At 40.2% G+C, this 27261-nt stretch overlaps 1 protein-coding gene across 5 annotated transcripts in view; it reads left to right on the top strand.

Annotated features, from left to right (window-relative positions):
• SLC9A9 (solute carrier family 9 member A9) overlaps positions 1-27261 on the top strand; it is a 511594-nt gene that overhangs the window by 165020 nt on the left and 319313 nt on the right. For all 5 annotated transcript variants that reach the window (XR_011527598.1, XR_011527597.1, XM_008507627.2 and 2 more), the window contains exon 6: positions 6174-6279. Coding sequence is in view for 3 of the 5 variants with exons in the window: in XM_008507627.2 (XP_008505849.1) it covers positions 6174-6279 (106 nt within the window). In the remaining 2 variants the exon portion in view is untranslated. The remainder of the gene's footprint in view (positions 1-6173; positions 6280-27261) is intronic.

Here is a 27261-nt window from a genome sequence, read left to right as displayed (position 1 = left end):
ATGGCCTCTGGAAAATTCCACTGTACACAGATGAAAGAATAAGAATGAAAAACGCGGGGCTGGCCCAGTGGAGTAGTGGTTAATTTCATGGGCTCCATTTCCGGGCCCAGGGTTCACAGGTTTGGATCCCAAGGACAGACCTACACACTGCTCACCAGCCCATGCTCTGGCAGCTTCCCACATAGAAAATAGAGGAAGATTGGCACAGATGTTACCTCTGCGACAATCTTCCTCAAGCAAAAAAAAAAAAAAAAGAGGAAGATTGGCAACAGATGTTAGCTCAGAACCAATCTCACCAAAAAAAAAAGAGTGAAAAATGCAAGTAACATTTTCACATTATTCCAAAAGTAGTTTTGACCTTGGGGATCCTCTTGGATAGGTCTCAGGACCCCCCAGGGCCCATACCGGAAATCATTGCCTGGGGGCATTAGGGCTTGTTTCTCCCAAGGATCCCTGGTGAAGACGGCTGCAGTGTTGTGCTTGCATAAACTATTTTCCCCACTACTAACTCTGTTCTGAAATGATATATCATACTGATGGCCAAAATAAAATCGCAGTGTTTTAGGGCTAAATCATCCATGATGTTTGTGTAACTTCTAATTTAGAACGACCTCAGTAAAGTAACATCTAGCGATTAGCTGTCCAGATCGGGCATTGTTTCTCTGACCTGTTTCAGAAGGGTCAGGTTTTCCAGTTGTATTTCTAGGACGTGATTGGCAGAGCTTGACTGGCAAAACCAATCTGCCCCCTGAGTCTGCTGCCCGGGTCTTCACTGAGAAGGTTTAGGCTCTAAATAATTCCAGCATTCCAGCCTGCGCCAGCACACCTCAACTTTTTGGAAGCCCCTCTTTGAAATCATACTATATACAGTATTTCAAAAAAATGGAAAAGTTACAGGAGAATTTCCTCCTCCATCCTCGCTCTGAGAAAAAAGAAACACATTCTCACAATAATCACTTTTGGAAATAGAAAAATGCTACCTTGTTTATGAGAATACCAGGGTTCTCCACCTGTCGAGCCTGACGTGATTCAGCCGCACAGGCTTGCGACGTTTTCCATTCTTGGTGTGTTGGGGACAAGTGTCATACATACTGATTTGCACAGAATAACAGAGAGAGCTCTCTCCAGGGAGAGCCAGCAGCTTGACAAGCTGAGTGACGACTCAGAATAACAGGAGTAGCAACTATCGTGTGGTTCTGTCCGCAGACCCAGGCAGACCTTGTGCCAGGTTGCTGAGAACGGCTGCATTAAAATATCATTTGAAATTTAAATTCTTTGAAAACACCAAGAAAATGTGGGTCAGAGAGCTGCTAATGGAGATTCTAGCGAAGCGACTGTTACTAACTCACCCTGAAGACTTAGAAGTGACTGAAGGAGCATCAGGAAAGTGGTCAGTTAAAAAGCTAGCAGAAAAAAAAAAGAGCAAACTGTCTGTTAAGAGTCAACACACTGAGATACTGGTGGGGTCAGGCAGCCATTATCTATGTTTTTATCTCCAGGTATGGCAATTACATTTGATCAGAGACAATATTAGTTTTGATGCTATAATAGAGTTGTGGGAGGGGGCAAGATTCTTGGTATGATGAATTAATTAAGAAATTAATCAAAAAATTATATGCTTCACTGTTAGGGTATTTCTCTTGAAGAATGAGAATTACCCTATATTTGGCCATAGTGGTTTTTCATAAAACTTTAATTCATCCCCCCAGCAGATGTTCTGGACATTTTCTACCCTCCTCCAGCCTCTGGCTCAGGCCTTGCTGCCCGCGTTCTCAGCAGATGGTCTTGCTTTACTGAGAAGTCACCTTTGCCTCAACCCCTCCGTTGTTCCCTGCCTGCTCTGCTCCTTGATCCAGCGGTTTCCCTTCTTTTATATCTGTCTTCAGCCTCTCTTTCCTCTGGCTTATCCGCTCAACCTGTAAATGAGAAATCTAAGGGAAAGCCTCCCTGGGCTTTACACCCCGTAGGCTATTGTTTTTTCTCTCTCCATCTCTCATCGCCAGCTTCTCGGAAGTGCAGGGCACACCACCGCCTCATCGTTCATCCCCCCTTCCCCTGCTGTTTGACTGCTGACACTGTTTTCTCAGATCTCTCCAATTATTCAGCAACATTCCTCAATCATCCCCTGCTCTTACCTGGGGGTAGTTGTGTGTGTGTTTGTGTATGTGTATTTATTTGAGCATAAGGTTACATGTCCTTGCATCCTTTACTACCAATTTGAAAGACAAAGCTTATTTTTCTCTAGCTGAACAGTCAGGTGGGAAGACAGTGTGTAGAGGAGAAGGAGCCCCAGCCCCAGGTGGAGCATTAGAACTTGCCCCTAAGACCTGAGTGGGATGAAATACGACAAAGGCAAAAATGACTAAATCCCGTAATAAAATCAGAGATGTAAGAAATTGGATTGGGTCTTCTCCCCATCCTATCCATATGGTGTCTAGAGTGTTCTCTGTCACAAGAAGGTTCATCTAAATAGGCATTGCTTTTTATTCCGATCCTGGGCCCAAGTTGTCCTTACAACCCAGCAAGGTGTGGGCATGGCTGGTGTGGGCACGTCTGCAGCTGTTCCAAGAGATTCTCTCCCAGGAATGTGCCACCAAGTGTCTTGACATTGTGTGTAAGATTGAGCCCTGCCAGCGAGTTAATTAAATGAGTTTTTTAAAAGCTTCAAGCTTAGCAGCAGGAGTGGGTGGCTAATGTCCCGACTCACCTATTCAACTCATTTTTGGTCCCAGCAAATACTCCGTCTTGTAGGATACACTGCCTGGCTTTATTTTGAAGCTGTTCCATTTCTTAACAGCGTAGATAGGAATGTGCAAAGTAATAGCTTTCTCTTTTGTGTGGGATCTCATTTATGAAGTGGAGTTCAGTTCTTTGTGCAAAAGGAATTGTGGGAATGTCAAAACAGTTTTGAACACAACTGGATATTCAGTTAAAAGCCTGTCTCTCCAAAAGCCCAAGGCGCTCACTGGGAAGATGCAGAGTCCATCCCAGTGCAAAGTGGACTCCATAACTGGGGAAGGAGAGAAAGGAACCCGCGACCTCACATCCCAAGTCATGAGCCTAGGAAATCTCTCCGGGAGTGAAGATAACTGCAAGTCATCTTCAGAGCTTGGAAATACAAATAAACCACTACAGAAACTAGAGCCAATGATAGAGCTGCCATGAGTGAATTTTCTAGTTCAAGCATAACTTTACTTTTATTCCACAAGATCCTAGCAAAAGGAAAATGCTGTTAATTAAAGTCCCCAGCCGAAGCCTCTTTGTTTTGGTTAGATGCAGGGTCTTGACTCTATCCAAGAAGGGGAATGAGATTATTCAGTAGATGCAATTGCCTCCCACCTCCCACCACCGCCTGCAAAGGCTAAGTGTTGTGGCAAATACTCGGTACACACTAGGGAGTATATCTCTGCCAGTTTCCCTGTCATGATTAAGGACCTGTTCGGGTGGAATGATAAAAATTGGTTCTAGGCCTGGTACAATGGGATCTGGCTAATGGTCATGCCAATTCATGACATTTCATTTCTGTTGTCTCTTCTATCCCAAAGCTGGTTGTTGAGTTCAATACTCCCTCCTCTAGGACAATTTTTAGCAAATAAGAATCTATTTACAGAAATTCATGATGGAAATGGTTTCTAGCTGACTTGTTCATGCTCAAGGTCAAGTTTGGCAAATATACCACATGTGTATTTCATGCTTCTTTTTCTCCACTCACCGCTTAGCTCTAAGCGTCCCCCAAGGATCTCTCATGAACTCTCTCCTCTTTCTATAGACTTTGCCCAGGCAATCTCAGCTACTCTTGTGGCTTTATGTTCCATCTATAGGCTTGTAACCTCCAAATGCTTTCTTCTGCCTTAACTCTGTGTAGTTCCAACCTTTTATTTCTGGCTTCCTTATTGAAATTTCCACTCAAAATTCCTCCTGGCTATTTAAGTCAACACGTCCAAAACCAAACTTACTGTACTCTCCCGTCTACCAACTAATTTCTTCTATGCACTCCCATCTACCAATTGCCCAAGATTAAAACCTAGAGTCACTCCTTCTGTCTCTCAAGCACCAAAACCCACCAATTCTCTATCCCAAATATCTTGGGAGCACCATCGACCCTGACATTACATTTTTTATTCATTCACTCCTTAAAGGTTTACTATATTCTAGCACTGTGCTAAGGGCTAGTGACACACAGGGAAGATGAGAACCAGTGGATAAGTAAAGCACCTTGGTCATTGACCTATCGGAACCCAAAGTGATGGATATTGTGGGGGAGGAAGAAATTTTCCTGTACCCTTCTAGGTTCTTCTGGCTGGTCAAAGAATTAAATTGACATGGAATAGATGAACAGAAGAAAATCAAATTTAATTTCATATATGTGGGAAACCCACAGGCATAAGAGAGTCAGAGACACCACATACATGAAAGGTTCAGAGACAAAAAGGTAAAATGAGATATTTATGCCATCTTGAGCCAAGGAATGGGATAAGGGTCTGAGGCTTCAGGGGGAGAAGGGTAATTGATAGGATCATAGGAAGAGCAGATGTTCAGTAATTAGAGGTTTGCTCTGCCGTACAGATAGACCTAGAAATATATTTCTGGTAATAACTCTTATTATGAGCAAGGCCCCCAATTTAAATTCTTGAAAGGAGACGTAAAAGTTTCTCTTAAGCCTGCAGGGTCTCGATTGACTTTAACTCAAAATATTTCACATGCCAAAGTGGCACATCTTGGGGAGGCCTGTTCTGAACCCCTTCACTGTGGAGGGCACAGCAGGATGTGCAGGAGCTGGGAGCCTGAATCTGAGACTCTTCCTGTCTTGGTACAACTCATCTCTTGCTGAAACCCCTGGGAAAGCCTCCAGCCACGTGATCATTCTGCCCTCTGCTCTGCTGCCTGAGCTTTATTCCCAAGGTTGAAATCAGATTGTGTCACTCTTCCCGCTAAAATCCTTTCATGGCTTCCCATTGCAGTGGGACAAGTGCCAAACTTCTTGACCCTGCTTACAAAACCTTCCAACTCAGCTTTTCTTCCCCATAGCATTCTCTTGTACAACACAGTTATTAACCTCGCAGTCTATAAAATAGGCAAGAACAGAAATGAAAATGCCCGCTCTGCCTTAAAAAGTTACCACCAGTATCATCTTCTACCACCCTCTTTCCTCCTTGGGCAATCAACTCAATGGATCATTTTCCTAATGATTGCTGTTCACACTTTCCACAACTGCTTCAAATATCAAGACACTGGATAGTTTTGATGAACACAGATAATCAATGTGTGATTATTTACTCTCTTGATGTACTCCCAGAGGCCCCATACAAGTATGTGGAATATAGTTGCCATGCAGCAGGCTGCAAGAAACAAGTCCTTAGGCCCGCTCTCAGGAACACTGAGTCCATTTTTATAAATGAGTGTGATCTCGGGAGAGAATGAGACCGAGGTACCAACCAACTCTCCCTTCCCAGGAGTAGGCCACTGTAACAACTTTCATTCATTCATTCATTCATTCATTTAGTCATTCATGCATCAAACACTTATCAAGCATTTGCCAAATACCCCGTGATGCAAAGATGAGCCCTGTCCCCAAGGAGCTCACAGTCTCTTCTGTGATAAGTTCTATGATTTGATCCAAAGCTGGGATCCAAAAGGAGCGAGCCAAGTCTCAGGGGGCTGGGAGGACCCTTGAGAAGCTTTTAAAGATGAAATAAAGTTTTCTTGTAGCAAGATGTGTGTATGTGTTTGTGTATTTAAGGAATGGGGGAATGGTAGCACATGGATGATAAAGGAATTGCTGCCCTGGTAAAGTGAACCAAAATGCATAGGTAATTTAAAAACTACGCAATGTGTTTGAGAAATTATAGCAAGTTCAATGTGGCTTGAGTGAGGCAGCATAGGGAGAGCAGGAGGTGCCAAGGGAGGTGTGGGAAGGTAGACGGTGCGGACTGTGGAAGACTTGTCCCAAGGAGCTCAGACTTCCCCTGCAATCAGTGGGGAACCCAGAGAAATCACTAAGAAGGGGAGTGAATGATCAGATTGGTTTTGCAATAAAGGTCCAGTGTGGGTATGGAGAATGGATTTGAGAAGATGAGTATTTAACGACTACTTTTTAGAAGTGACCACAACCAAGGACAAGTCTGTGGCTTTGTCCCAGCTAACTCTGCATACTTGTGTGTGTTTCTTCCTAGTGACGGTGCTGGCCATTTTCCATGAACTGCACGTCGACCCCGACCTGTACACACTCTTGTTTGGGGAAAGTGTGTTGAATGACGCAGTGGCCATAGTACTCACATAGTAAGTACCAGAACTTGGCCTATGTTTCTTTGACCATGTGAAATATGCTTCACTTGGTGATAATTCCTAGTGGCTTTAATAGTATCTTTCATGTCATAGAGGTGCAAGCAATTTCTAGCTTTAAGGAATTGTTACCACAGAAAATCTCCAATCATGGGTACAATTCATTAGGCACCTAATTTCTAACACTATTAATGAGTCTCATGTTTCCAGCCTATTACAAGATACTACCCAAAGGGTAACATTCCTTTCTCCTCAGTGCATATATTTAGCTGACTCATTTAGGGTTCCTAAAATGCACATAAGTGAGCTTTCTTCATTTCAAATCAATATCATTTAATTTTTTTCCTTATACAAGTAGTTTTCCAGATAATAGACTAATAGGAACCATTGTATTTATAGTAAATTTGGCAAATTGGAGATGGAACTTGAGAGTAAGAATACCCTCTTTATTTCTCAATGCAAATGTAAGGCATTATGGAACCCACACATCTTAAAGTCATCACGTGACAAGCGAAGTGGATGGAGCTACAGCTAAGAGCTCATGTAATTTTCCCTTCATCCTGGAAGAATTTTCTTTTCGAGGTGAGAACTGGCGCTGTTTCCTCACCTCCTGTTTAGACACTTACCATTTATATTTAATAAGTGTCACTTTCGTGGTTTTCAGGATGTCAGAGGTCTCTTCTTGCCTTTAGATTAAGACCAACATTTTGGGCAACTGTCAAATACCCCAAAGGAAAGGAGCTATCTGATAATTAAAGGTGACAACAGGATTCTATTCAGGGTGTTAATTACTTCAAACGCATTTGAAAATGTGCTGCAAAGGAAGAAAGGATTTTAAGTCAGATCTCACAGAGGGGAGCAGAAAACCAGAGCAGCCTCACTCTTTTTTTGGCCAGCTGACATTTCTTTAGGCTGCCACCCCAAAGTTGCCACCGAATTCAGCAACTTTCAAGCAAGAGGGCCCAAATGAACTTACATTTCCCCTGGCCACCAAGAAGCGCCTTTCCTGCATTAGAGGAAAATATCAGGGAGGGTGAATTCAGAGCACAAGCCCTGGCAGAGTCACAAATGCTAAGGGAGGCTTTGAAAGAAACACCGGGAATAATTAATGAGGACATCAGGAATCTCTGTCCAAGAAACACTAGTATTAAAGGAACATTTGGAGCAGAAATTTTAAAAAATCTGCTGAGTCCCTCGTTTTCACTTCCCCAGCTGCCAGGTTGTAAAAGGCCAAGCAAATCAAAGCCACCAGAGCCCAGATGAGCTGGGGAAAGAGTCAGGCAGCCGCAGCCGAGGGAGGGCTCGCCCTTCCTGCTGTCCACACTGCGTTCACAGTAGTTTCCCATTAAAAATGTAGACTCAGGATGAACGTTGATGCTGTTGAACGCAGGACCAGGCATCTGAAACAGTCTATTTAGCATCCCCGGGGGTCAGTACGTGGTTCTTCGGGCAGTGCTTCTCCCGCTTCCCGGCCTATGGCCTATGGCTGTGTCTGAGTTTCCCGCTGCGGCGAGGTCGCTTCCTTTCGAGGCATGAGATGCCTGCCATTCTGACTGAGATCTTGCACTTCCCAGTTTTGGCAATTCAAGTGTTGTGCAGAGTGACCCTGTGCGTGCTGCCTTTACAATAAAAGTCATCCTACATTAGGGGTACTTGACAGGAAACTTACACCACTGGACTCTGCAGGCTTTCTCCTGCCTGGGGCATTGGGACCCCGCAGCCCCTTCTGTGAGCTCTACCGAGTGGTGTGTACCCGTCCTCTCCTGGGTCTGGACTGTCCAGCCAGGGGTGCCATCTGTGGCTGACCACTTCCTCCACCTTGGACAACTTTCCACGTGTTGTACTCTGCACCTTTCTCACTTGCTCACTTGCTTCTTAAACGTAGTTTACAGCACATACAACAATCTCTTTTTATACGTCTACATGCACACATATTCCCTCTCTTCTTGGTGCCCCACCCCCCACACTCTCTCTTCCAACTATCTTCTGGTTCCCTTAGAAAAGCCCTATTTAAAAGTTTTCCACGACTTTAGGCCAAAAGTTGAAACATTTGTCTCCACTCTTCTCTCCCTTCACCCTAAACCACCCATGGCGCCCTGACACAACTCTGGCTGGTAAATCCCTGCCTTCTCACACACCAAGTTCACTCCTCCCCAGCTTCTTTCTGCCTAATCAAGTCATTTACCACTTAGCTCAGCCGCCTCCTTCGGGCACCGCTAACCCACATGCCAGGCCCCTATCCACCCCTGCGCATGCCTCCATCAGTGCCCTTCCAGCACAGCAGTGCAATCTTGGCTTTATGCATCCGTTGCCTTTCTTGACAGTAACTTCTTGAAGACAGAGTCTATAGACTTGAAATGCATATTAAAAGAACAAATAAAAACCTCTTTTGTGTTTTCTTTTTGTTAGTTCCACCTGTGTGTGGTTTTGAAGTTTAAGAACAGTGATAGAGCTCTTCCTGTACCAAGGAAAAGAAAAGTTATACATTTTGATGTGAAATTAAGTATGATAAATAACCTAAATCATCGCCCTTGGCAGTGCCTCCCTTTGGCATGACCACACACTCTCATTTACCATCCCGTCTTCCACCAGCAAACCTCCTTGTTTAAGAACCATCCTCTTCAGTTTTATTATTTTTTAAAGTTTAATTGTTAGTGTTGTGACAATACTGTGCTCTAATCTTTTCATTCCAATGTATAGTAATTTAGCCACATTTTAGATTAAATCAGCTTTTCCATGATAGTCTAAGAAGCGAATGACTAATTATAGTACTCTTTCTTAGATAAAATATGCTCTGAATTTCAGACAACTAACATATAATTGAGTTTGATGACCACAACTCTTGCACACAGCAGCGGGTGGTGGGTGGTGTCCTTATGGCTTCAAGTGATCCAGAATTGTTCATCTTAAAATAAAAGTAGCTTTATTTAACAAAAAAGTTTTTAAGTTAGCTTGTCTCTGACCCATACTCTTATTTCAAGTATATAGGGAATGTCATACCCAAACATGTATGCTTACTGGTTCATGAGTGAATGAATTCCACGTGATGGATCTGCATTTCCAAAGATTATTTAATAGGCTATGAAGGAAGGCAAAAGATACATTGAAAAGGTCTTAAAGGATGTGTGTTTTTGAATCCTGAACAAAGACATTAGTTTTAGAGGCAGCATGGTGGAATAGAAAGAGCCCAAGTCAAAAAAGCTGTGTCAGGGTAGCCAAGAATTAACTGTACAATTATTACAGTTGACAGGAAACCAGCCCAAACTGGAGTAAACAAAAAAAGGAAACTATGTTGGCTGATGTAACTGAACAGCAGGAGTAGAAATGGCTCAGGAAAGGATGCAGAGAAATAAGCAGGACTCTCTTTGCTCACTCAGCTTCTTCAGGGTTAGCTCCCTCACCTGGTCACAAGAGGGCTGCCAGCATCTGCCTGGGCTGTAACTTTCTTCAGGAGAACAGAGCAAGAATCTTTGTCCCATTGTTCCCAGGCCGAATCTTAATACACCTTGCAGATTCTGATGCCATTCAAAACCCACTTGTGGCGGGGATAATGCACTGCATTTATTGGCTCAGGTCTAAGTCACATGCTTCATGAGTTCAAGGCTGTAATCAGTTTCACTTGGAAGCACATGAACTAAGACTGGGGAATGGTGGGATTATTGCTCAGACTAATATTGCCACAAAAAAAGGAAAAGTGGATGCTGGACAGAAAGAAAACAAAACCTAAAAGACCATGACAGTGACTTTATATGGCCATAAATTCTCCATGCTTGTTTCCTTACCTACAAAATAATGGTGGTTCTATACACATTACAAAATCATTCTGAGCAATAAATAAGCAATATGGTTGGAAGGGCTCTATAATCCATATAATCTGTGCCATATAAATATATACATACTTAGTATAATTTATATAATCATTTATATCAATGCATTTCATTCTACTTACACAGATCTCTCTGGTTTCATTAAAATGACTAAAGATCAACCTGCTTCTAGTGAAGCATTCCTTCATAAATATGGCATTTTATGATCCAAGGATTAGAGAGAATAACCATTTTTACGTGTGATTTCCCCTATTAGGAATGAGCCACTTAGTTAAGGCATACTGACTAAAGTTGATAAATCAAGAAATAGATGTTGAAGTATATTACTTAGAGTTATAAAGTTACAAGCAAAATTGAGATTACTCGTGGGAAGTTAAGTGGAGGAGGAGAGAGGGAAAGAAAGGGATATTAACTAAAATGCCACATCTCTCATAGTCAGAAATGAATATATATTCTGTGTGGAGTGGATAAATCAAGCAATGGAGGTATGTGCATATTATTTAGAGTCATAGGGCAACCGTCAGAAGAAAGAAAAACATAAATGCTTAAAAGGAGTTACTTTTGCTATTTAGGACCGTGATGTATGCAAAGGGGGAAAAGATAATTTAACCCTTTATTTTGTATCCTTTTATACTGTATGAATGTTTGCATGTATTTCAATTATATTTATTTAAAATATTCTCCAGGTGATCAAGATATTAACAGCAGAAACTATAAAAGAAAAGCCAATTTATTTAGTGGCAGTAGAGTCAAGCAATCCTAGTAGGCAAAAACCACTACAGATAAAATTAAATGGTGAAGGATAAGCCAAGGAGAGCAATTTCACCACACATGTTGATGGGTTAATGGTCTTTATAATATAAATGGTGAATGCTAATCTGTTTAATATACCAAATGTACTAGTTATGTTACCTTAGGTAAGTTACTTAACCTCTCTGTGCCTCAGATGCCTCGTTTGTAAAATAAGGATGGTAAGAACACTTGTCTCATTGGGCGGGACTCAACATAAAACACCGGGAACAGACCTGGCTCCTAACACTCAATAAACATTAGAGATCAGCTGCTGCTATTACCCTTGTATCAAAGACCAATAAGGAGAAGGGAAACATAATGGAAAAACGGGCAAAGGGTATAAGTAGGTCATGACCAGGGGGAGAAATATAAATGGCCAATAACCCTGCTAAGTAAGACCAGCTTCAGCAATAATGAAATAAAACAAATTAATCCAACAATGGAGTACCACTTTTTGCTCAGCAAGTCTTCATATCTTCAGAACTCAAGAGAGAACAATCATACCAGTGTAAGTCAGGGTCTGGGGAGATGGGCACCCTCCCACGCTACTGGTGAAAGAGAAAAGTCATAAAACATTTGCTAAGGCTATTTGGCAATATTTACTAACAGTCATTGGAATTTGTGAATCCTTTTATTCATCTATTTCATTTCTAGAAATTTATCCTAAGAAGTAGTTAACGACATGTGCAACAACTTCTCCATAGAGATGAGTGCATTAATTTGCACAAGAAGTTGTACATAAGTTACTAGCTGGTTGTAATTTTATGAGGTCATTTGAAAAATAATATAGAAAAAATATATTGATGTGAAGAGATAGTCACAATATAGTTTTAAAGAAAATTTTAAAATGGTAGCTACAATAAGATCTATTTTGGGTAAAAAATCATAGCCAAATTCATGTGTGTATATGTGTGTGTGCATGTGTATGTGTGTATAATTATACCATATTATAAATGTAATTTCTATATATATGTATATAATCAAAGTGTTAGGTGGGATCATAGGTGATTTTTATTTTCTTCTTTTGGCCTATATAGATATATATTTGTTGTTGTTGTTGTTGTTGAAAATAGATTAAATTACTTACGATCAACTCTGGTCCAAAGAATTGCCCATTAACATACTTGATGGTTGGCAATCTTCATTAAATGCAGATTCTACATAGGTTTAAGTCTGAAAATTTTTTTGTATCCATGAAAGAGCAGACAGGGATGTTGAGTGTTCTCAGCCATTTATCTGCAAAACAGAAATATGGCCACTATTGTACTGAAACATCTACTTGGGAAATAATTCCACAGTGTGCAAATGCCTCCAGATTTTCTCAGAGATAAAATAAGAGCCTCATTTAACAGCTGGTTCTTGGATGACAATAAATACGTACTTGGTTCCTTTATTCCCTGTTAAGCAAATGCTTGTAAAGAAATTCAATGTAGATCATTAAAAGAGAGGGAGAAATAGAGCACCAATTTTCTCTTTTTAAATAAGTGTTATGTTGCTTAGAGGTTCTTACTAGAATATGTCATTGAAAGTGTGCTACTGCTGAATGCGTGGCGCTTAGAGTGAGCAACATTTTGAAAGACCACATTTCTTATAGCCCGTGCATCTTAAGGGAAATTTAACGTGGAAATTAATGGGATGGCTGTAAGACTCAAAGAACCATGTGACTAAGAGGAACCTTGAGATGTCATCCAGCCATTTAACAAAAATGTACTGAGGACCCATGTGTGCCAGACATTATGCTGAGCATTGGTGATATAGATTGGAGGGGTACGGTCACCCATCCTCGCCCTCAGCAACTCCTCGCTGAAACACGCAAACAATAGCTGTAACGAGATTGAATGTGTGCAGCAAAACCTTGCTCCACAAACCATCCTGGAAAATAGCTGTGTAGGGATTGGTTATAAACATATATCACCAAGGAAATTCCATAATGTCGCTTGGTACTATCAGCTCTAAGTAGATTGTAAGCGCCTTGAAGGCAAGTTATACTTTTCTCCATCCCCCATCAACACAGAGCTAATTATTTAGAAGGTTCTCAAATAATTACTGGATGAGTGAGTTCGTAAAGCCCTTCAAATACAGATGGGGACATTATACTAATCCTCTCATTAAAATCTATTCCAGAAGATGGATATTTAATATTCTTCGTACTGCTTCTTGCAAATATTTGAAAAGCCTTGTTAGTTATCCTCATTATCTCTACTGCTTCTCCCATTTGACCCATAGTTGTAAACGCAGAGGTGAAAAGAAGGTGTCTCCTTTTCATGAGAATAAACTGAAACTGTTTTCACAACCACAGAGTATAATGTTTCTCATGACTCTGCTTAACTTAAAAACAAGTTTCTTATCTTGACACATCTTTCAGCAGGTAATTCACTTTGATATTTGCCTTGGAAACTGATAATCAGCATGAAATGCATTTATTTTGATGCCTGTCTAGATACTGCTGTGATGCATAATTAAAGAAAAAAAAGTTATGGCCCTTTTTGCTTAAGGACTCCTTGTCCTGGTGGTCGGTTCCACACCGACTTCATGTTTTGGACGCCAGGTGGCATCACTCAGCAGGAGTGGAAGCCTCCCTGGCGTCTCGAAGAAGCCGCTGGGAGGCAGCGCTCAGCTGACCTCCAGCTTGAAGCCAGAAGGCCCAGAGTTTGCTGCCCACACCCCTGCCTGCTGCGGAGGCCCTGTTTGCTTTTCTTGTTCCTGACCCCTGGTTCCTGTTTCCTGGATGTGACTGGCATCTCTCCTACCCTCGCTCTTAGTGTCCCTGTTCAGATTACTGGCAGTTGACCTTGGCTTCATCCTGTGGCTCTGTCCCTTGTCTCTCAGATTAGATCTGACGTTCATTCACTGCTTCTTCGCAACTCAGCCCATGACTTAGAACTTGCTTTGCTGCATGTCAGGCCACGCACAACAAACTGACTCAGCAAAAATAAATAAATAAAAGAAACCATGCTGACGGGTTCCTATCTCAATTCCACTGTACTTTAATTTATTGGTGTATAAATTAGATGTAAGTGACAGAAACCCAATTCAAATTAGTGTAAGCAAAAGAAATTCATTGGCCTGTTTAACAGGGGTGGGGCTGACTCTGGGCATGCCAGGATTCAGGATTCAAACATGGTTGTCTCTTCTTTCTTGGCCCTGACTCCCTCTGAGTACTAGCCTCATTCTTTCCTAGTACAGATAGATGACTTGCTCTACCAAGCAAGAGAGGGTGACTAATGGCTTCTCCAGACTTATATTAGTCTAGCTCAAAACACTTAATTCTCCCAATATTTGCATATCAGCCACAGAGAAGGACTCTTATTGGCTCTGCTTGTATCAGAAGATCACCTCTAGGCCAATCACATAGTACTCCAAGAGAATTAAACATGGTGATTGGCCAGATCTGAATCGTATCCCCATCCTTGTGGCCAGGGGCATGGAACCTATTATTAGAAGAAAGTGATTGAAGGACAAGTATAATGGGCATCCCAGAACAATAACTACCATATTTCACAATAATAAAATGTTCAGAACATGGTGGATTGAAATGAAGCAGATAGGCCCTATGCCATTACAAACTCAAAGACATGCTTTATTTAAAAAGGCAAAAATTCTTTTCTAAGTGTAAAACTGATTTTGAAGAAGAGAAAAGGAAATTCCCGACGTGTGAGAAATAAGAGAGAAATCACAGCAAGAGTGAGAAGCTACCACTGTCAGTGGCCACATGCTTTCGTTTAGGAGACAGACCCTTTGGTCTTGGAGGTTTTTGAGCTGGAGTCCCATTTCCACATGGAAATCAGAGCCCTGTCTGTAGGCTCACTTGTGGTAGCAGAACTTGAAGAAATCTCTTTGAATAAAGGAGTCTCAAAGTCCTCCCTCAGTCACACAACTGTCCAACAGCCTTAAGAAATGGTGAGGAGAACAAATCGGGGCAGGCGGGCTCGTGGGCGGCCGGCTTGCGAAGACTCGCAGCGTTGGCCGGCGCGCCTCTTCTGCGATGGGTACCACCTTATGTTGGCTGGGACGCCGATCTCACATTCTGTGCTGGAGACAAAAAGACGTGGCGAAGGCTTGCAGGTTAATCTCCTGGAGCAGAGAATGGAGGCACCCAAGGAAGATGCTGTTGAACCAGTTAGAGGCTGTTGCAGCTATCCCAGCAAGATATGATGATAATGTGGACTTGAGAGGTGGCAGAGCAGATGCCCAAAGCTGGATGAATTTCAGAGGAGATGCTTTGGCAATGTGCTGCTGATAATATGTACTAGAGTGCCTCCTAAATTGTCACCCAAGAGATTGAAGCATTTTCCAAATTGGAAGATAGAAAATCTTATGCTACAACGAACTGCATTGCATCTTTATAAAGTACATACACCTCTATTTAGTCCTTAATTTATTCATCAAAGAAATATAATTAATTGCTTATCTGTCTGCTAACCACCCCCTCAGCTCCCTCTGCCATAAGCGCCACATAAACAATAATTTAATCTTTAAAAAAAAAAAAAAAAAGAAATGGTGAGGAAACTTGTCATCTATCCCTGGCTTGGGCTGTTGTGGTATAGGAATTACAAGCCGATCAATTAAGATAAACAGTTTTAAGGACTGTTGAAACTCCTGTCCCGGCCTCATTTCCCTTTCCTTATTTCCAAATATGCAAACTGCTCTGAAGTGATATTTTTTCAACCCAGGCGCATGGAAATCCCACAGGAAAAAAACAAGACTTTCGGAAAACGAGTTCACAATAAAAGTTTATAGGCCGCAAAAGGAAATAACTCCACTGTGAAGAAAGCCAGGAGATAAACAAAACAAAAGTAAATCAGAAGAATAAACACCCTAAGGAACTAAACAAAAATTACAGAAATTCAAGATAAATTATAAAATGAGCATATTGAAAATGACTAAAGAGATAAATGGAGGAGTAGAAAAAAGCTATTATAAAATAAGCATATTGAAAATGACTAGAGATAAGTGGCAGAGTAGAAAAAGTTAGGAAAGAATAGGAAAATAGGAAACAAAAGAACATTTCAAAATGAAAAAAGTAGATATTGACATTAAAAACTAAATGGACAAGATAAATATCATATTAAATCCAGCTAGTGAGCCAGAAGATAAATTTGGCAAATGATCAAGAATGCAGAACAGATTTTAAAAAAAAATGAAAGGCTTCTTAAGAGACATGGAGGATAGCATGAAAAAAATTCAGAATACATCAATAAGAATTTTAAAAGGAAAAACTAAACAGAATTGATTTGTGGCAATATCTAAAGAGATAATGGGTGATAATTTTTCAGAATTGAAGAGAAAAATTGACACATCATATTGTGTCCAGAGCTGTATAAATTAAAGCTAATCTACAGCCAAGTGTATTACAGTGAAATCTGAGATCATCAAAGACAAAATGGAAATCTTAAAAGCAATCAGAGAGGAAAGATGGATTACTTAAAATGGAAAACAATTTGGATAACAGCAGTTTTCTCATTAGCAATAAGAGCTACCAGAGGACAGTGGAATAATATGTACAAAGTGCTGAGGGAAAATAATCTACAACCAAGATTCTCAACTCAACTAAAATACCATTCAAGGGAAAGAATGAAATTTTCATATAGACATTTTCAGACAGACAGAGTTTACCACTCGTAGATAATCAATGATAGAAATGTGAGACTAAGCTTGGAAAGAAGTGAGAGACAAAGAACATGAGCAAAAAAATTGGTGAAACAATCATAAATCTAGTAAGGAATGACTGTGACAATAATAATGCCGATAATTAATGGGGAGGGGTAAAGTAAGGTAAACCAAGCTCTCTGTTATCCACTACAATATTCAAAGATGGTGGACATAGAATGATAGTGGAGGGAGAGAGGATGTTGTGTAGAGAAGGTGGAGACACAGCAAAAGAGCTGTTTCTTAAAGTGAGTCAACTTTCGCTCCGGTAGTCACGTTCATCAAAATGTTTCTCAGAATGGTGCAAAAGAGTCTGACAACAGATAATGCTTTTCAGTTTGGTTTAGAAATGCTAAAATCAATTTATACCAGCTATGAAACTCTGGACAGTCTCTAATAATTTCGAACTGTACAAAGGATTCCAATACAGTAGGAAGCTGGTAAAGCATCTTCTCTGGGATCCTCTATTTTTCTCTCCCTTTTACCTCTAGTGTCTCCAGTTGTGGAACTCATCATGTTCTCTGTGGAGGCTGTCCTTCATCTTTCTCATTGTCTTTCTAGTTTCTCTTACTCTCTATTTTGATTACCTTGTTCTCTTCTTGTCAAATTTATGATCCACACTAGGAATCCATCTGTTCAGTTCTCTCCAAGTCCTGGGAAGAGGGGACCTCCATGGGTGGAAAGCAGGGGACATTTTCTGCCACACAAGTTATTAATATGCTGTGTGATGGACATCCTTTAAAAATTGACCTTTGTGTCCCCAAGTGATTTTGAGCTGATGTTCTAGACAACAAGCCAGTTTTGAGAGAGACTTGGAAGAGGTAAGTCTGTCTTCTGATGTACATTGTTACTAAGTGTTAGTAGCTTCTTACTCATTTTAGCCCCCATTTGAAATTTCATCTCTCTACATTGGAGGGCCTGACGACGTTCTCTAGTCTGGGCCCAGGATGACCAGCTATTTACTAAGTGAGTGACTTGTACTAAGCAATTACGCATGAGGCAGAGGTGGACACCAGGGTGCTGATGTAATAAACACCAAGAAATTACTGACCCGAGGACCAGAATATCCATGCTAGCATGATCAGCTCATTTTCCTTCTAGAGTCAAGCTACTTAGGAAGCTGAATCATAATCAGCATCTACTGTATTAATTCAATACAGGAAATTACTGTCACCAGGATTTCAAGTACCCAAAAGATCTCATGATAAAAGCAGGCTTTACTGTAGGCAGACCTGCATATAAAAGCAAATGGTATCCAGAGGGTTGAATGATACCCTCTGATGAGGGGTAGATCAATGAATCAGATGTTGATCTGCATCCTTCACACAAAAGGTATTTTTTTCCAAATTGTCTTGAAATTTTGAAGTGATTGGCAACCACCCCCTGAATCCATACCAACGCTTAAGATAATTTAAAACTACTCAAAGTTTGTTAGGATAGCTAAATCTTGCTCTCTCCCCACTACACGGAGCTGGGATGGTCACTCGCAGTATTTGATCGTGTGATTCTTCTTGATTCTTCCATGACTAATGAATTCTTCTTCTGATCGATACATTGTACTTCTGTCACTACACATGAGTGCCGTTTGTCTCTACCTAATGTCCTCTAATATCTAGTGGGAGGATTGATAGTGATTCCCTCTCCTTCCCTATGTTGTGGCTAGTGGCGTATGTTCACAAGAAGTGGCCTAGTGACAGGAGATTGCTCATAGCTCGGTGTGAGGGTCATCCATGAGAAGCCATCTATGAGAAAAACCGATCATAACTGGCCTCACGTGAGGTAAGATTTCTAAAGATTGTCAAACTGGCTTCTATTGGTAACCTGATCTAAAATTCTACATGTTAAACTCTTTGGGAGGAGATTATAAGCCTCTTTTAGGATTTGGAGAAAGCTGTGGTTCTCAGCTCAGGGCAGGGGAAGGAAGGGCATCTAAACAAAAAGACAAAACTCTGTAAATAGTTTCAGGAGTTCTGGTTTAAGATGCTTTTTGTCCTACGGCAGAGTTTCTTTCCAACGTGTTTAAACCTGACTTCTCATTCTGGACAACGAAGAAAATGCCTTTTATTTCAGGTGATCAATGCTGAATTTTTTTCCAAGAAAAAATTTTCCAGAGTGCAAGAGGCCAAATCAATATGCAATCATAATTTTGGTCTAAATGCAAAGCTCTCCCTTGGCCCAGAGAATATAATCTGTTCCTATTACTTGGGCTCCAAAATGAATTTGCATGGCAGGCTTATTGCAGATTTTATGTGGGCTCTGCCTTACTGGGGCATGTAATGCTCGGGGAATCTGATTAAAACTTTGGGAAGGAGCAGCTGTTCAGCTATAGAGGGTGAACTCAGGGCCCATTTTTCAGAGCCTGACTGCAAGCCCTGACACCCTCGCCAGCTACTGGATGATAAATTAACTGTCTTTGAATGCCCAGCTCCTGTGTTAATAGCTTTAAAATATCGGTTGTTTATGGGAAAGGAGTTGGGAGCTCTTATCAATTTTCCTGTCCCAGGGGTCCTTAAATACATCATTTTTTTTTTATTGCCAGAAGGACAGGCAGTGTTGAAGGGAGAATTCCTTTCACCATTTAGTTTGTTCTTCATGGGTTAACAACAAGAGTTTGTCATTTCAAAAGATAGTGGAGTGAGTGCCCAGTGAATTCTTGTATGAAACGAAATGCATCAAATTCAGACCACACACTTGCTGGCATTATCCTGTAGTATCAGAATCATAACGTAGTTTCATCTGATTTCTCTAAAGGTGCTCAATTCAAATGGGACATATGAAAGTCCAATTCGGAAGCCTCTTTAGCTTAAATAGCTTATTTCCAGAATGGCAGCTAAATGGTCAAATTTGATCTAATGACGTTAATGTGAACATGCTCTATCTGATGCCATTAAATTAAATCCTAACCCTAGTATATTTGGAAGTCTATCCATTTTTATCTTTAACCACATTCCCATCTTCACCTGCCTACTCTGCTTTCATGGACATCAGAATATTTCCTAAGTGGAGTTAATTCTTGGTTATGTGACTGTTGACCATCTATATTTTCAGATGCTATTGTTTAATAGCAGTCTGCTTTTAGCCCTTTTCATTAGCATGTTTATAAGAAAAACTTATGGAAAGTAGAAAAATATATACATATATGCATTTATTTAGTTTTTTTCTTTTGAGGAAGATTAGCCCTGAGCTAACTACTGCCAATCCTCCTCTTTTTACTGAGGAAGACTGGCCCTGAGCTAACATCCATGCCCATCTTCCTCTACTTTATACACAAGACGCCTGCTACAGCATGGCTTTTGCCAAACAGTGCCATGTCCACACCCGGGATCCAAACTGGCGAACCCTGGGCCGCCGGGAAGTGGAACGTGTAAACTTAACCCCTGCGCCACTGGGCCGGCCCCAGCATTTAGGTATTTTTTTTAATTAGTAATTCTGGTAAAAGTTTTGGTGGAAAAATTTTCATCCTCGGACATACCTCCTGTGTGGATCGTGTGTTATACTTTTCCCTGGAGAAGTGAAGGCCGGGCTGGGAGTCACATGGTGACTCCATCAGTTACTAACTTTACACCTTTGAGCTGGTCAGTCGGTCTCTTCAAGTTTACCTTCTAATTTCATCAAGATGGCAGCTTCAGTATATGTATCTAGTCTCATCTTAAAAAATAAAAATCTGTTAGGATTTTAGAAGTGAGATTACACTGAAAATATAGATTATGAAAGCAGAGAAGAGCAATGTTATGGGGAAACAAAACTATAGAAAACCAAAGCCCAAAACTTGTATAAATTACTTACTGAGATGTATGTAGAAGGTTATTCACATCCATAAAACAGGGATGAGTTGAAATTTAAAAAGTAAAATCTTAGAAATTTAAAATATGAAAATCAAAAATTGAAATATAATCATGTACAAAATATAATACAAAATATACAAAAATATAATGATGTACAAAATATAATGATGTATAAAAATTGAAATATAATGATGTGCACTTGAAATTTATATAATGTTATAAACCAATGTGAAAAAATATGAACATCTGGGGCTGGCCCAGTGGCATAGTTAAGTTCTTGCACTCTACTTCAGTAACCCAGGGTTTGCCAGTTTGGATCCTGGGCACAGACCTACACACTGCTCATCAAGCCATGCTGTGGCGGCATCCCACATACAAAATAGAGGGAGATTGGCACAGATGTTAACTCAGCAATAATCTTCCTCAAGCAAAAAGAGGAAGATAGGTAACAGATGTTATCTCAGGGCCAATCTTCCTCACCAAAAAAAATGAAAATCAAAATAAAATACTTAATAGGTGAGCTGATATGATTGTCGACTTAAAAATACAAGAGACTCAAATGGCAAAATACTAGCTCAGAAGTCTGGCTGGACAGAAGATGGATACACAAAAATCAATAGCTTTCTTGGACTTCAGCAACAACTGACAATAAAATGTAATGGGAAAATTATTTTGTTTGCAACAGCATTTTAAAATGGAAAATAATTAGAATACCCTAAATAATAAAAACCTACAAGATATCTGAGAAGAAATAGCTTAACTTTAGTGAAGGACAGAAAAAGACAACCTCAATAAGTGAAGAGACATACTAAGACCTGGGATGGGAAGATTCAGTATTGTAATCAGCTCTTCCTCAAGCAATCTACACCTTCAGTATAATCTCCCTTCTGAAATCCAAACAGATTTTTTAAAGGTGATTCTAAAGTTCATGTGGAGGTTCTGCTTAAGACAGCAGGATAAAATATTTTACTCTACTAGACTCCCTCGAAACAAGCTAAAACAATGGAAAATGTAGAGAAAAAATTTCATAGTTCATGAAACAGGGAAACAGTCACAACTCCAAATCCTAAACTACGACGTGTTTAAGTATGAAGTATTGCTGCCAGATAACGTGAAATCTTGAAGAAGAGATGGAAAGATGCTGAGCCAAATCCGCTCCTCTCGGAGCCGAGAGCAGATCACATTGCTGAAAGGACCAGCCAATGTTCCGTCATTTGGAGCACAGAGAAGATCACGTGGATGGGCCAAGAGAGAAAGGGGGAATAGTCTGACGCTTCCAATGAAAGATGAGTAGGATCATGCTGCCCCACCTTCTAGTTTGCTAGCTAGGATGCTGCAGGAGGCTATTTGCTGGGGGGGCGGGGGGGGGGGTGGGGGGGGCGGCAGCAATTTCCAAGTCAAAACATAATTCGTCTGTCACTTACGGATCTTTTCTTGGCGCCACCTCAATCTGAATGCCATGAACTGCAAAAAGATGTATTCCCAACAGAAAGGATACAGATTTGGTGACAGATGCTTGAGACACACAACTTGTAGCAGGTTTAAAACACAACCCCCAAATTCTTTGACACTCCTCCCATGGCGAGGCGAAGTCTCTGTTCTCTCCCCTTGACTCTGTAGAATGCAGAGGAGGGGAGGCTGTGCCAGTTTCCAGGACCAGGCCTTAGGAAACTAGCAGCTTCCACTTCCTGTCCCTTGGGACAGTCCACCTTGGAGCTCAGGGAGCTTGCTGTGAGGTCAAGCCACTCTGTGTAGAGTCCCACCTAGGGAGGGAATGAGTCGGCAAGACTTCCCAGATGAGTCGGTGATCCATCCTTGAAGTGGATCCTCCAACCCCGTCAGAGCTGCCCCAGCTGACACCATGTGTGGCAGAAATGAGCTGAGCCTGCTGCACTCCGCCTAATTTGCAGATTTGTGAACAAAATAACTGATTGTTGTTTTAAACCACGAAGTTTTGGGGTGGTTTGTTATGCAACAATCGAGAACCAGAACAGAACCAAAATTAAAACCGTGGTCAGCCTCATGTACTCAACTCTGTTTCACCCCTTTCCCTACATCCCTGTACTATGCTTCAGTAAACAGCCAGTCTCTTTTAAAGGTGAGTAATAATCAAAAAGGAGGGAGTGAGACAGAGTCGTCAAAACTGCAGAATAATTTTTTTTTAATTTATACGAAGAGGAGCCCACAATCCCCAAACAAATTTACCAAGGTATTGCAGAAAAGTCTAGACAAAGAATCCTTCACTACTGTGAAGGACAACATGGATTCTCTCTCTTTCTATCTCTCCACATATGTATACATGAGATTCAAGTTTTATAGAAGAGACATAAAATAATCAAGGAAGATTAAAAGTGTGCTGGCAGAGCTCAGGAGAAAAGCTGGAGAGGTAAATAAAATCACTAATGGGATAAAAGACTCTTTAGAAGCAACAAAAATAGAATGAATTTCTCTGAAAACACTGCCAGGGACATAGAAGATAGACTTGAGGAAATAACACAAAACAAAGTAGAAAAGAACAAAGGTATAATCATGACTACAGAGAATAAGATAGAAGTGGATGGCAGGCAGTTGGGTGTTTCTGAAGAAGAAAACACATGGAGAATATTTAAAAACACACTAAAACAATATTCTCCTGAAATGATGTAGTGAGTGGATTGAGAGACCTAACAGACCCGCTGGATGCCAGGAAAATTTCATTTGGAAACATCAACACCATGAGATAATCTGGCAAAGTTACTGAATTTCAAGTTTAAAGAAAGAATTATGGGGGCATCTAGGCAGAAAATCCAAGCCACTTACAAGAGCAGAAATAATCAGGTTGGCCTTGGACTTGACCACAGTGACATTCAATTTCAGAAGATGGAAAAGCAGCACATTTTCGCTTCTGAAGCAAAGAATGTGAAACCCAAGCCAAATTATCCTTCCAATATAAAGGCAACAGACTGGGTGTTTTAACAAATAGTGTGGGGCAATGGGCTATCCCTTTGGGAGAAAAAGTTAAATGCCTAATTCACATCATTCCTAAAAAGAAACTCTATAGGGATTACAGAGCTAAATATTAAGGAAAAACTTTGAAAATATTAGAAGCCGTTTCTATAAATTTGGAATGTTAGTGGTCTTCCTAAATAAGACTCAAAACTTAGAAACAATGAAGTAAAAAATTAACCAATTTAATTATACATAAATTTTTAAAAGTAAATAACAGCATAAATAGAAGACAAATGGCAGGCTAGAAGAAGATATTTGCAACATCTTTGACAATCTTAATATTTTAAATACACAAAGAACACCTACAAATCAATGAGAAAAAGATTATACGATAGAAAATTGAATCAAATATGAACAAATAATTTGCAGATCCCTCTGTGTGTGTGTGCATATACACATATACAAATACATCTACATCAAGTAAAGTGATGTTTATTTACAAATGGGAAAATACAAATTAAAATGAGACATTTTTCATCTATCAAATTAGAAAGATTTAGAGTCTGTTTGCGTTCAGTTCCGTGTTGGCAAGAATGAAGAGAATCAAGCACTTTTATACTTCTTGTCAGTATCATCCAAAATTTTAAACTTACCCAGTAAAACTGCTTCTAGTAATATTCCTCAAGAAATATTAGCTTATGTGGATAAAGACATTTATACAGTGCATCAGTGCAATGACAACAAAAATATAAACAGCCGAAATGTTTAATAATCTATTGATAAGGAGGAGATTAAATATATTGTACTACAAACAAACTAGGGAAAATTTAGAGCCTTTAAAACATAAATGACATGGAAAAAATCTCTCAGACATTTTAAGCTACAAAATAAGGTTTCTGAAAAATGCATATTGTGTAATAGTATTGATGCAAAACAATGACATTGGTATATAAGTGCATACAAATGTACGAGAATGGCTTTCGCGTTTTACTCTATATACTTTTGCATTGCCTTAGTCTTTAATGCAGAGAACGTATTTCTGTTTTACTTCTGTAATAAAAATGATTTAAGTAATAAATGCGTTTTTAATGGGAGCAAAAGCATCTCCCATGCTTGCTTAATAGAGGTTTTAAGTCGTGTTCAGTGCCACGTTCTGAGCACGTACAACCGGCATTAATAGTTGGCCCTTTATTGTGATTAGGTCTCTGTCTAATGAGTGAATGAGTAGGTATGTAGCGAGGATCTAATGGGAAGATGCTTGTGAAAGGCTGATACAAGCACAGGTATTTCTGTGACAGCAAAAACCTGATTTTAAATTATGAGAGTAAAACCCTGGGAATGTGTGTGTCTCTGATGCCAGAACAACGGATTGAAAATTGAAATCCTTGGCCAACCACCCAGCTGTTTGACTGATTAGCTTGGAGCCTTGATCAGCTATTTCAGAACAAAACAGCCCCAACCAGACCTGAGAGAACCCCAACGCCTCTGCTCATTCAGAGTTGTGTTCAGGTTTGTAAAACACTTACATCAAGCTCTCAAACCATGGGGACAACTTACCAAATTAGCTGAATATGAGATAGATTAGCCAATGTGGGGACTTCCAAAAACATTAATGAAATTTTCCTCTACTTTTGAACAAACGCTCAATTTTCCATTTAGATTATTTTTTATTTGAAGTTCCAAAGTTCTAACCATGTAACAATGTTTAAGAGGTATTTGATTTATGCACTTGATTCAGGAAAATATATTTACATAAAATCAAAATTTATTGCCAGGGGGGACAATTTAAGTACTTTGGGGACAAGGCAGGTGATGTAAATTTGTGATGGTCCAGGATACAAGACAGCACAAAGTGGTGGGGCCAGTGGCTAAGTGGAGCATGCAAGTCCTCCAAAAGGACTTTAGGTTCAATGTTAATTTTAAACAGTGGGATTGTGAAACGTGACTGGAGGTGGCCAGTTTGTGACCCCAGGTTTAGTTGCCATAAACCATCCACTTCCATTAAAATCTTCTTTCTGCCACCCCCAACTCAGATCACCCTCATTTACACCCTTATTCCCTTGTACCTGCTGTTTTCTCATCCAGGAATTCCCTCCCAAGTCTTCTGCGTCCAAATGGAAATCATTTCTCAAAGCTAAGATCACGTTCTCTCTCTCCAAGAAACACTCTCAAGAACCTTCCAGCCATCGATTCCCTTCTATGAACCCTCAGAGACAGATTTATTTGGAACCATAGGCTCTCAGAGTGAGACAGGGCCTTAAAGGTCACTGAATCCAGTCACGGAGAGGACTGCCTTCCAACATGACCAGCATGAGGTCACTCCACCCAGGTCTGGTGGTCTGAAGGGAAGGCAACTTTGAGGAGCAATGAGTCCTTCCTTCCACTCATCTTCTACCTGATTGCCTGTATCTTCAAGCCATTGGTCCTGGCCCAACCTCTGGGAATCATATAGTAACTAGCAGCCTGGTTTTTTCAGACCTCCCCAGCGTCGACTGGCAAGTGTTTTTTGAGAAAAATCTGAATTTATTGCCCAGATTTAAAAATTAAGATAAAAACTCACATTTCTAGTTTCTTTTGAAAAAGCTATAGGATATACTAACATTGGGAGAGCATAGATAACATCTCCCTTGACAATAATTAGCTGGCATTAATAAATGACTGCCCCTCCCCTTAACTGGGGCACAGCACCGTCATTTAGTCACTCTTCCCACCACCCCATATTGTGCCTAAGCTGAGCCCAGAGATCATTTGCCATGGATTATGGACTTTGCACAGTGGCTTTTTATGAAAGAGTTAAGAGCAAAGGCATCTGTGAGCATGTTTCTACCACAGGAGGAAAAGTAGAAGGGTAAGGCCGTCCTCTCACTCACACGGCCAGCCCAGCCTCCGGGAAAGCTGAATTTGTCACCTGTAGTATTGAAGAAGAGCACCTTCTCTTTCATACAAAAGCCATTTACATATTAGAAAAAAATAAAATTACAAAAACAATTAAATGTTTTCTCCTCTGCAAATTCCTACTCCTGTTCTGTACGAGACATAGTTCGATTCCATTCATCATTCTGGTTGCTTTCCTGTGAATGAATTTGCATCTACGCTTTCAGAAATGCATTAGAACTTTTGACCCAAATGCAGGGATTATTTTTAATCCCTACTAAATTTTGTTTGGATTCATGCAAGGTGCCTGGCCTCTCATCAGAAACTTGTGGACTAATATGTAGAACTTACAGTTAGATGTAAGCAAAGTTAAGTAATTGGGTATTGATTTAAGCAGCTATGAAAGCCAATATTTCTGGTAGCTTGGCAGAGAGCTCTATCAGGGATTTACTCTAGTTAATATTTTTATCAATGATTGGATCAAGGGACAAATTGCAGGCTGGTCAAATTTTTAATTGACATGAATCTGAGAGGGATAACAAATATACTGACTAAAATATTGAGGTTCTAGGAGACAGCAACAGGCTGGAGAAATAGACTACCGCATGTCTTTAAGGTTAGTTTGACATAACTAGTCTCTGAATTATTAATTATTACATCATAATCATCCTATCAGATTTTGCTTTAGGCTATTAACTGATGAATAGCCCTAGGTAAGAGCATTTCCAAAGAAATATACTTTAAGCAAAGTCTGTAATATTCAGAAAAATACATTGGAATATGAATTCTTTTTTTAATTTTGTTCAAATGAGCAAATTAAGAATTGAGCTGTAAATCAAAATTCCATTTTTTCCTCTTAAATGTTCACATAATGAACTCAAATCATGGCCTGAAAGCTAATCTCTGATCATTTCTCCCCATGAACTGAATTATCATTAATACAATGGATATTATCTGAAAAATCTCATAGATAATTGTCAAGGCAGAAAGAATTTGCCTATTGCTTCTGCAACAAGAGGAATGGCTCTGTGCTCTTATCCACAAGAATCACTTCTTTCCCCAAATAAAATGACGTTCAGAGCAAAAAGACATCTCACCGGAGTATAAAGTGTTTGTGCTTATTC

This window comes from Equus przewalskii, chromosome 15 (genome assembly GCF_037783145.1).
Source record: "Equus przewalskii isolate Varuska chromosome 15, EquPr2, whole genome shotgun sequence".
In the NCBI taxonomy this organism is placed as follows: Eukaryota; Metazoa; Chordata; class Mammalia; order Perissodactyla; family Equidae; genus Equus; species Equus przewalskii.
The sequence above is the reverse complement of the archived record's forward strand: the minus strand, read 5'-3'. Positions and strand labels throughout refer to the sequence as shown.